The sequence below is a fragment of the Polyergus mexicanus genome, unplaced genomic scaffold, assembly GCF_030449975.1.
Source record: "Polyergus mexicanus isolate NDT 795.1 unplaced genomic scaffold, iyPolMexi1.0 SCAF_13, whole genome shotgun sequence".
Lineage (NCBI taxonomy): Eukaryota > Metazoa > Arthropoda > Insecta > Hymenoptera > Formicidae > Polyergus > Polyergus mexicanus.
The window spans coordinates 8,621,665-8,632,282 of NW_027223333.1; the positions used below are offsets into that span (position 1 = coordinate 8,621,665).

Here is a 10,618-nt window from a genome sequence, read left to right on the forward strand (position 1 = left end):
TGGCTGTCATTGTCTATTCGCGCATGCGCAGTTTTTGATTTTAGTATTAGCAGTTTTATAGCAATAAATTTGTTGCAATAACAATTTAACTGAAATATATTTTTCGTATTACTTTATTATTTGAATCATATGCAAATCGTTTATTGAATTGAATTATATATTTTACTTGTACAGTAATATAAACAAAATTTTTGTGATTTCTTTAAAGATTAAAATATATGGAAATTGATAATTTGATCATTAAGAAACTAATTTATTTTTAAAATAACTTGTGAAATTAAAATTAAAATTTACCTTTATTAACACTTAAAATTATAATTATTACATTTATTTATGGTTTAATTTTTGTCTATTGCAAAATACGTTTTTTAATAAATTTTAACTGATTTTCTGTCATAACAAAACATTTATTAGATTTTTAAAAATCTGTATTAATTTTCTTTAAAATATAACTTTATAATATTTTTTACACTATGCTAATGTACTCTCCGGACTCTGTATGCTCTACTCTGCGAATGCGCTAACAGACAAGGATAGCCAGGTCACTTGACTTCGTCTCTTTCTAATTGCCTGATACTCTTTTAGCTGACTCCCGCCCTCTATTATATCTTCTCTCTGGTTGTCACCGACGAGACTTGTCACTCGGTGATTCCCGTTCTCTTGGCACGATACTCGCGAATCAGTTCTCTGGATATTCTTCTTCGAGAAAGGGTTATCAGTCATTTCGCGTACATACACGGACGAAATTTCTGTCAATTTCTGTCGGCTATTTCCCCCTTTCCGCGTCGATGAACTGAATAGAAGTTCTTTAAATTTAACATACGGCCATAAACTAAAATCACTCAAGTAAAAATTAGGACACCGGCGTGAGTTTTGATTGGCGCTTTATATATATTTATATTTTGGGATTAACCAATCAGGACAAAAGGAACTAGAGCCTGTTTTACCGCGTAGTGTCTTCTATGGCTGCGTTCGGAGAGCACGATTTTAGCGCTATGTGGATGCTCTGTTCTCGTTCAACTTTCAATAAGTAACAGAATGATAGAATGACACTTTTAGCGCTAATAGCGTCTTCCCGAACGCATCCTATGATGTAAATATATATATATATTTATTAAAATATATATATTCTCAAACATGATGTGATTATAGGTTATATGTCATCATAAACAAATCGCGAATAATAAATTGTTCTTCTTGTGTAATATTGTGAAAATTTGGATATTTCTCGTTGAATAATATATTTGAAAAAATGAGAGAAGTTTTACTCACAAATTGTGAACGAAATTTCGTAAACAAATGTATAGAAGAGGAAACGGTATACATATTTAATATTTTTATTTTGTATTTACTGAACAGTTTTAATTAATTAGAAACTATATATTTATATATGAATATATATATTTTATTATAATTTACAAATATAGGAAAATTGTTTTAGAACATACATTTAATATTATATTTCACAGAGATTAGATGGGCGAAGATTATTACAGCCACGGCCAGTGAAAATTCATTTTGGCTCCAAATGGGGATGTTGTATAGTGTCTCTTGGACATACCAAGTAAATTTTATTTAACAATATATGGATTATGTTTATATATAAAATAAATATATATAATTAAAACATTGAAGAGGAATCCCTTTGCAGAGCAATAGCACAAGTATCATGTGATATACAACAACCAAAAGCATTCCGTTCTAACGAAGGCACAATATACATAAATGTTGAGCTTGGTCCATTAGCGGCACAGCACCTTGAAAGTGGAAGACAATCCGAGGCTGCCATATTGATCAGTAGACAACTGGAAAAGTGTTTCAAAGATTCAAAATGCATAGACTTGGAATCTCTTTGTATTGTAGCAGATAAGAAGGTTATTACATACTAAGATTTGATATTAAATATTGTACACCATGTTTATATATATATATATATATATATATATATCTTTTTATTTAGGTGTGGAATTTAAGAATTGATATTAATATCATAAATCATGATGGAAATCTGATCGACTGTGCCTCTATAGCGACACTCGCCGCTCTTATGCATTTCCACAGGCCAGACGTTACTTCCACTGGCGAGGAAATTATTATACATCCAGCATCCGAGAAAGATTTTCTTCCATTAACATTGTTTCACTACCCAGTTTGCATATCTTTCATAACTTTTGAATGGTTAGTCAGGCAGTTCAAAATTATCTGCCCTTCGAATTTTTATGAATATAAAATAATTAATTTTAATCTTATTTAAGAATACATCAACAAAATTCAGAATTTTCTGAGAGACTATGTATATACAAATAATATATAGTCTTTCTAAATTTCAGTGGCAACACCATAATGGATCCAACATATATAGAAGAAAGAGTTGGTGTCGCTGAACTCACTCTTGGTATGAACTCTTATAGAGAACTCTGCAGTTTGCATTTCGATTATTTAACGAAAACCATGACGGTCGAAGACGTCATATCCGCCGTTTCTAATCACGCGGCAAATTACGCGACTAAATTAATGCAAGAGATTAAGGAGGCGGTAACTAAAGATGTACAATCACGGTATGAATACTACTATAGTTTCAACATATACTACTATAGTCTCTTAAGAGAATCAATAATTTAAAAATATATTTTTATATATATAAAATATAATGTAAATATATTAATTTAAACTATTTACAGTAAATGAGTTTATGTAAAATAATATTTTATATTTATATCATTTCATCACAGACTATAAAGTAACTAAAAAAGCGATTTTTCATTTTGTGATTGAGTAATGGAAAAAGAAAAACGCGATTCAATTTGTGTAAGTGATTTGTAACATTTTAAAATATCCTCTATATTTTAGATACAAAAAAGATAATAGCAGCACAAGTCGATTTAAAGAGAGCATTCAAACAGATAAGATTACAACAATGATAGGTGATCGCATTAGTATTAAATTACAAAAATGGGATGAGACAACTACAGTAGAAGGTATATTTTATCCAATTATATTTTTTTAATATATAATTAAAATTATAAATAAAATAAAATTAATTTTATCTATATTCCAAAATAAAATTTAAATTAATATAATTGCTTTTTAAGCTGGAATCAAATTAAAATGATTAAAGATAAAATTAATTAATTTTTCTTTATTTTAAGCTTCTCAATTCGATTTAATAATTAGTTCATAATGCATAAAATGTATATTATTAAAAATATATTAAAAATGTATAGATGATCATATGGAAGTAGAAAATGACAAGAGCTATATTATAAAACGTGGAGAAGGATCTGCTGATATAATACCTGATTTTGATGTAAGCATGAAGAAAAGTGTACTAAGTATTCGAGTAGCTTCTCTCTCCATTATTTTCTTACTTGCTTAATTACCAATTTATTGTCATGATTAATCGTGATAATTTTTTTAATATTCTTGCAGGATTCAAATAAGAAAGAAGGAAGTTTTAGCAGTATGTATGATTCAGATTCGGACGATCAGTGCCTCCAATCGCCGATCTCGGAAAAAAAACACATAGTGATAGACTTAGGTATAACGATATATATATCAATATTTCTTTTTAAAAGAAAAATGAAGCTATTATATGGACCAATAAGAGTGATAAACATAAAGAGAAAGAAAAGTTGATACAAACGCCAAAAAACTGATATTGAATGCAAAAAACGATCTCTTCATATTTATTTAAATTTTTTTTTTAGCTTAAATAATATGTATAAATTAAATTATAATTATTAATGATATGGCATATTATATTGTATGTGGTTATCATTAATATCCCAGTTTGTTTCATTTTTCTTTCTCTGGATTGATTCTAGACTGAAGAGTTAAAAAACCATTTTAAACACATTGGTATTTAAAAAAAAAAAAAACTGGAGATTATATTGTACAAAAATTTGAAAAATTTTATAACAAAAAAAGTAATTAGACGATAAATGTCATTTAGTATTGATGCGGTAGTAGTAAAACTAAATTATTTAGATATTCAAATGTTTGTGAAACATATTTGTTTACTTATTTCAGTGGATGAAGATAGCGACTAAATCCATGCAACGACATAAGGAAGAGATATGTGAAATAAATCTTTTAAGAAAATTATATTTATGTTATAAACCTAGTTTTTATTTCCCGCGATTTCCCTACATTTCTCCACAATGACGCACCAATTACCTTGATCATAGTAGACTTCCTTAATCATGGCTGCGGATACCTCCGTACATAGTTCTGCAAGCTCGTTTTCCTGAAATACGTGATAATATCTCAGGAAACGTTCGCCGCTTTTTTTTTTCCAAGGAACCAACATATCGCTGTGAATAAAGTTCGTTCTATTTTCGTGAACCGGCAACGTTAAGCCACATCCGGAAATTCTCTCGCGGCCGATCTTGCTCTGGTCAATCTTTTTCGTCTCGTCCTTGTTCTTCTTGCCGTACTTCAGATAGAACGAATCCGTGGAATTTTTGCGCTGTTCCTTCGCCCACACATAAATCAAGCACTTTCCTGTCGGTCTCAATACTCGAACCATCTCGGAAATTGCGCGCATCCTCCGTTCCCGAGTGGACAAATGATGAATCACCGCGATACTGATCGCCGCGTCCACGCAATTGTCTCTGTATGGCAGATACAAACAGTCGCATTGGAGAACCTCGAAGCCTCGCTTGCGACATATGTCTGCCAGTCCGGAACTACGATCGCATCCCATCTGAAATGATTCTCATAATTAATAATGTTTCGATGGCTTGTTCCGAAAAGAGCTAACTCTAACTACACTTTAATTGTATATATTTTATTTTGCTTTTAGCTATGTACAAATATATTCTAGTTGCTTAAGTAGTAAAAATAATTTAAATAATAGTACTTTATATATATTTCTATCTCCATAAAGATATTTGCCATTCCCACAGCCTACATCCAACAATAATGTACTCTCTTTCAAACTTTCAAGGAATTTGGTTACATTAGGCCAGTGTTTATGTCGCGTCTCATTAAAGTGAATAGATATTTCCTCATAAATCTGAGAAAACAATTTCATTATAATAATAAAAAAATATTATAAATTTTAGCCGAAATTTATGCACCTTATGTACATACGAATCTTCCAGTCCCGACGCTGTCTTGGCATCAACAAACGCAGCGGTATCGTTTCTAGTATCACAGTATTCTTTGAAGTTGCAACAACAGGCACCTCGTCGTACCTTCCTGAAAGTAAATGATACTCTGATGCCACGTTCTTGCATTGTGGTTCCATTCTCTGTCTCAATTACATCACTGTGACGAGGGCAGATGCCATGGGTCCATGCATATCTTGCTTCCCCTGTCATGATTAACAAAGATCTAGCTGGTAGGAGCACATTGATATTCAGATCTTCTTTCTTAAAGTTCATGATACATACAGAACCCAGTGATAAGGATAATATCGTATCTTCAAAGACGCTATGTGTATCAATGTGCGATGGAATACCTTAAACAGAAATTTTAATGATATAGCTTATTATCCAAGTCAGTCCATAAATTTGTGCATATTTACTAGAATTACTCGTCATAATAAATTTTTATTTCAATTAAATTTAATAATTACAACAGAATTATATTTAATAATTATATAAAACATGATTAAATTTATATAATATGTGATATAATTATTGATATAATTAGAAAATCGGTATTGGAAGAATTTACATAAAGGAAAAATAAAAACACTTATTCATTTTGTTTAAAAATTTCTAAGAAATAAGCATTATAAAACCTATAGACTAGCAAAGGCAAAAGAGCTGCTACCTTGTCCAGGTAGATATTTGTTGATAGTCAGCTGATCATATGTATACTTATGACTGTGTTTGTCAAATAAAGTTTGCAGAAATTTGTAGTCCTGCGGAATCGGCGCAATTGGATTGTCGGGATTCACCATATTCGTGCCATATTCAAACTCATATCCGAAATGTTTCACTTGTCTATGTTTCAACTGTGACGAAACAGATTCTGCAACAATATACATATTTTATACTTCTTTCAGATTATCTTTCATTAATCATATTTTTTAATTGTATTCGTAGTATAATTTTACCACATTCGCCCCAATCGAGTGTTCCTAACAAAGTTTCTTCTTGTTCCTTTGTTATAAAATTCTCTATTAATGTAAGACCAGGTGGAAAATTAGATTTAGATATAACATTATCTACGCTAGGAACTAAAAGAAAGCATCATTATGTTATTACTGCTTTGACTCTCTATAATATTTATTTTATAATATTATCATAACATTGTATACCTGTTTCAGTATAGCATACATATAATGGACCATTTTGGCCCGGAAGCTTAATACGTCCATGAACATAATTATACACACATATTGCATCCTCCTTTGAATTGCATGTTATAAAACAGTACGACTTGCCTGTTGGCATTATCAAAGCATACTTGGAGATCAATGCATCTAATACGCATTGCAATGTTTCCCTTTTAATACCAGTAACTAAGCCACCGTTACATATCATCAAGTGCTATAAAAAATAAAAAATATTAACTTGAATATAAAATATAAATTTTTCATTGCAACAATGTACTGACATTTACCTGTGTAGGTCGATCGGAGCATTTGATATTCATATCTCTAAGCAGTCTGTGATGAGCACGTTTCTGTTTGCGTAAATTTTTTTTATTATTCCTTTCTTTATGATCTTCAATTATAATGTTTGTTTTGTCACTCAAAGACATAATTCCGGATACTTAAACGTTTTACGAAGAAAGTAATTTCGTGTCTTATCTTGTTTCATTAAAACACTACAGAAGAAAAATTTTCTATTTGATAATCTTTTACTTAATAATATAATATTCAATAACGAAAACAACAAATAAAAATTTTAAAACAAAATTTTTCATACGTGATATATCAATTCTTTACGATTTATGTGTTTTATAGCTGTAAAGACTAATAAATGTAATTTTTAACATCTCTTTATTTCTTCGTTAGAACACCTGTACCTGTAATTTCTTCAAAACAGAAATCTAACCAGCAAATAATATCATAGAATACATTACACATAGATGCGAAAAAACGTAAACAATACGATTCTCTAAAAAGATGTTCGTAAATTTTCTAAAATCCGTATTACATATACAGATTGAGAGCTTTCCAGTAAGAAAAAAGAAAATACAGATAGAGATGTCACACAATTGGCTGTCAAATAGAGAATTTTTAAAGATTCTAAAATTTTTCTATTTAATAGCTAATCATATGCTATTGTGTATTTCTTGCAGGAAAGCTCCCTATGCATCATTATCCATCCATATGAAGATTGAAAATTTAATATTGAAATTTATCTTTCTTTGTTTTAATTAGCCAATCTATAATTTCTTCAATTTTTAATCATGCGTCATCTCTCTTTCTCTCTCTCTTTCATTTTCTCTGATATGGACTTTATGAGTCTCCTAATCTAACCTGACCTATATTCCAACCTTATTTCCTGTATCATGAAAAACGGATATGTTTGCGAACGACGCTTGACCGTTACGATCTTTCGTTCCCGGCACGAGAAGCAGGAGTGGGCTGAGAGTAGGTTGTGAAACTGACAAAAGCTCGGGCGCCATATTGCGAGCTTGTGTTTGGTTAGCGTTTCTGGCGCGTGGTGAAGAAGTTTGTTGTAATTTAATTGATAACGATGTCCGACAATCAGGTAAGCAATCCGAGAGAGCCGCGCGATCGGCAATTCTCTCGACATCGTCACCCACAATTGCGGCCGCGAACGCACAGTTAGCGTTAGATTAATGCGTTAACATTTTACATCGATATTTGCCGAGTGTTTAAACTAGCGCTCTAACCTTGCTGTGTACCACTAGGAACAAAAGCCAGAAGCCGGTCCAGGCGATGCGAATTCGGAATACATCAAGCTCAAAGTCGTCGGCAATGTAAGCGGATGCCCTATATTTTCGCGCGTGAGATACACGAGATATCCTTTTTCTATTTCTTTCTCTTCTCTTCCAGGACAGCAATGAAATTCACTTTAGGGTAAAGATGACCACTCAAATGGGCAAACTGAAGAAGTCCTATAGTGATCGTGTGGTAGGTTTCATCTTTTTTTCCCTCGCTTTATGCTAAAGCGCGCGCAATTGTGCAGAAACTTCTAAAAGTAGCATAGGAACGTGAATTAATTCGATAATAAATGTGTACTTAGATATTTATTTTTAATTTACTAATATCCTCAGAAATATGTATCAAGATCTTTCTGATTTGAAGAACTTTTTTATGTGATAATGGTTAATCTTTTTATAGTTTTATAATAAATACAATGTTATTTTTATGCAAATAATTCATAATAATTTCTAAGATTTTACACATTGGATTATAAGATTTACTAATTTTATTTATATAAACGTGATAATATTCACGTGTAATAATGAGTTTAATTTTATTCAGGGGGTACCTATGACATCGCTTAGGTTTCTTTTTGATGGTAAAAGAATCAATGATGATGAAACACCAAAGCAGGTAAATTAATTTTTTAGCTAGTATAGGATTAATGGTAAAATAATATAGCAATCCGGAAGCTTTGTTAAAACTTTTCACTTTTAATACTTTCTCAATATTTTTTTAAATATCTCATCTAAAAAAAAAATAAGTTTAAATTTAAACTTATAATCAGAAAAAAATATTAATTATATGGAAAATATGCAAATTTGGGCTTATCTTCTATGTACATGAATACATGAGAATAAATGTATTTATTCAAATATTATATTTTTATTAATGTTTGTATGCGTTATGAATAATATATTAAAGTAAAATCTGCATTAATTTCAGCTTGAAATGGAGAATGATGATGTCATTGAAGTATATCAAGAACAAACAGGTGGCCATTAAGAATTAGTTGAGAACAGGAGGCTTATTATTTTGTTCTAATATTTCTTAAAGTGAAAGTGACTCGTAACAAAAAAAAAAATGGACAAGTTTATAAGTATGCATATACATATTATATACACAAACACAAATGGGTTAAATAATAAGTAATTTTCTTTTTTGGATTCACCTTCGATATTGTAAAATGTGCTGTCTTACACATTCCTGTATCAAGACTTATCACTGGGGAGGCTGTCCAGCAAATCCCTGGATCATTTTGTAAAACAGGCATGCGGACAGTTATACCTTAACATTGCATACTGTGTTTGTCTTCTTGGTGTGTCATCAGGGCAACTCTCAGAAATAGAATAATTGAATTATCCACCACTATAAATGCGTTTCACATTTGTAAACTCCTTGTCCATTTATATTTTTCCTTGTAAATTTTAGTTTTTTGTCCTTTCCTCTTTTTTTTTTTAAATGTTTTGTGGTGGATACAGAAAGAAAAGATGTGAATATGATAAAACAAAATTGTTACATTTAAGATATAATAAAAGTAATTGTAATTGTAAATCTCTTTCTTTCTCAAATAATTGCAATATTAATAAAAATAACTGTGAAGCGCAAGTTTTGAACTTGGAAACACTTAGAATTGACATAATATACCTTGTTCTTTTAGAAGATTTAGAACATTTTTAGTTATAAGTCATGACATATGTAATGCGAGTAATTTTTGGATATTCTCGGAAATTTATTCCCGGTGTTTTTGCGAAATTTCTTTTTAACTATGATGTGAGTAGTTTTTGCAATAAGAATGTCAAATTTATAAAAAGTATATGATATAACAATTATATATAAAATTTAAAAATATGAGAAAATACATAGTGGAAAATAATAAATGATACAGTTATCGTTATTGTATATGATGACCTGTTTCTATTAAATATAATCACATAGAAAAAAGTATAAAAATATTGTTATTTCTTAATAATAGATGGAAGAAATAACAAAACTCGAGAGATTAGTCTTATTTATACTTTTAACATATTCAATAATTCTCAGGTCTTTATTTAATCATGTAGATTTTATATCATAGACTCTTACATATTACAAGCAAAAAAAAAAGATACTTCTAAAAAATAATTCTGTAATTATATACAAATCATCTTGTTTCGCGAACATTGACTAATGATGCAGTACATGGCGAGTTATATATATATATTATTATTATTATATATTTACAATACGATTGTGCATTCTAGAAAAAGCAATCTCATTTCGCAACATGTCTAAAAAAACATAGGGAGTTTGGAACCAAATTGAGAAATTTAATTTTATATATACAAAATGATCTATGCATAACTCGCGATCTTGATTTTAATGACAGATTTGCCCATGAATTCTCAATTTTTAACACTCAATTTTTTTCTTTCATATTCTTTTACATTCTTTATAATAAAGATTTAAATTAAATTTGAATATAAAGATAAAGATCATATATATATATATATATATATATATAATATTATATTTATTAAAATTAGTGTCTCGAATCCTTTTTTTATATATGTAGTCTAATTTTTTAATTTTAATTTGTGTATGACCTCTCACTTTTTTTCTCTTCCAAAGATTTAATTCACGAAAATTATTGCTACCAGGTACTATTTTTAATAAAAAAGAAAACTTGAAATTATATATATATAATATAATATTATTTTTATCGAAAATTCCATCTATAAAATTAAAATCATAAGATATATATCAAATTTATATTTTATGTAT

The 10,618-nt window shown here is 29.6% G+C and overlaps 3 protein-coding genes across 6 annotated transcripts; 2 read left to right on the forward strand and 1 right to left on the reverse strand.

The window, feature by feature from the left end:
* Positions 1-954: 954 nt before the first annotated feature.
* Rrp45 (exosome complex component Rrp45) lies at positions 955-4,120 on the forward strand. The gene is made up of 10 exons (XM_070305982.1): positions 955-1,093; positions 1,153-1,318; positions 1,470-1,564; positions 1,652-1,874; positions 1,961-2,178; positions 2,331-2,558; positions 2,851-2,978; positions 3,225-3,307; positions 3,430-3,538; positions 4,030-4,120. The coding sequence occupies exons 2-10, from the start codon at positions 1,253-1,255 to the stop codon at positions 4,047-4,049; spliced, it is 1,170 nt and encodes a 389-aa protein (XP_070162083.1). The 5' UTR covers positions 955-1,093; positions 1,153-1,252; the 3' UTR covers positions 4,050-4,120.
* LOC138938751 (tRNA (carboxymethyluridine(34)-5-O)-methyltransferase alkbh8) lies at positions 4,064-7,553 on the reverse strand. Of its 4 annotated transcripts, none has more exons than XM_070305979.1 (8): positions 7,447-7,553; positions 6,571-6,783; positions 6,272-6,503; positions 6,068-6,190; positions 5,782-5,982; positions 5,082-5,464; positions 4,862-5,017; positions 4,064-4,705 (listed from the first exon to the last, which is right to left on the reverse strand). In XM_070305979.1, the coding sequence occupies exons 2-8, from the start codon at positions 6,715-6,717 to the stop codon at positions 4,121-4,123; spliced, it is 1,827 nt and encodes a 608-aa protein (XP_070162080.1). In that variant the 5' UTR covers positions 6,718-6,783; positions 7,447-7,553; the 3' UTR covers positions 4,064-4,120. The 4 variants fall into 4 exon arrangements, with proteins under 4 accessions (XP_070162080.1, XP_070162079.1, XP_070162082.1 ...); XM_070305978.1 differs by lacking the exon at positions 7,447-7,553 and adding an exon at positions 6,885-7,000; XM_070305980.1 differs by lacking the exon at positions 7,447-7,553 and adding an exon at positions 6,885-7,000 and having other exon boundaries at positions 4,066-4,705; positions 6,577-6,783.
* On the forward strand, positions 7,491-9,707 carry LOC138938754 (small ubiquitin-related modifier). Its single transcript, XM_070305983.1, has 5 exons — positions 7,491-7,676; positions 7,840-7,908; positions 7,985-8,062; positions 8,417-8,488; positions 8,801-9,707. The coding sequence occupies exons 1-5, from the start codon at positions 7,662-7,664 to the stop codon at positions 8,858-8,860; spliced, it is 294 nt and encodes a 97-aa protein (XP_070162084.1). The 5' UTR covers positions 7,491-7,661; the 3' UTR covers positions 8,861-9,707.
* Positions 9,708-10,618: the final 911 nt, after the last annotated feature.

Excerpts from the sequence above, each read along its gene's own strand:
- Rrp45 (XM_070305982.1), top strand. The coding sequence starts at position 1,253 with ATGAGAGAAGTTTTACTCACAAATTGTGAACGAAATTTCGTAAACAAA. Across the intron at positions 2,979-3,224 it reads TGAGACAACTACAGTAGAAG|ATGATCATATGGAAGTAGAA; the intron begins GTATATTTTATC and ends AAAAATGTATAG. Across the intron at positions 3,308-3,429 it reads ATATAATACCTGATTTTGAT|GATTCAAATAAGAAAGAAGG; the intron begins GTAAGCATGAAG and ends ATATTCTTGCAG.
- LOC138938751 (XM_070305979.1), bottom strand. The coding sequence starts at position 6,717 with ATGTCTTTGAGTGACAAAACAAACATTATAATTGAAGATCATAAAGAA. Across the intron at positions 6,504-6,570 it reads ATCGACCTACACAGGTAAAT|CACTTGATGATATGTAACGG; the intron begins GTCAGTACATTG and ends TATTTTTTATAG. Across the intron at positions 6,191-6,271 it reads TGTATGCTATACTGAAACAG|TTCCTAGCGTAGATAATGTT; the intron begins GTATACAATGTT and ends GCTTTCTTTTAG.
- LOC138938754 (XM_070305983.1), top strand. Across the intron at positions 8,063-8,416 it reads AGTCCTATAGTGATCGTGTG|GGGGTACCTATGACATCGCT; the intron begins GTAGGTTTCATC and ends AATTTTATTCAG. Across the intron at positions 8,489-8,800 it reads ATGATGAAACACCAAAGCAG|CTTGAAATGGAGAATGATGA; the intron begins GTAAATTAATTT and ends CATTAATTTCAG.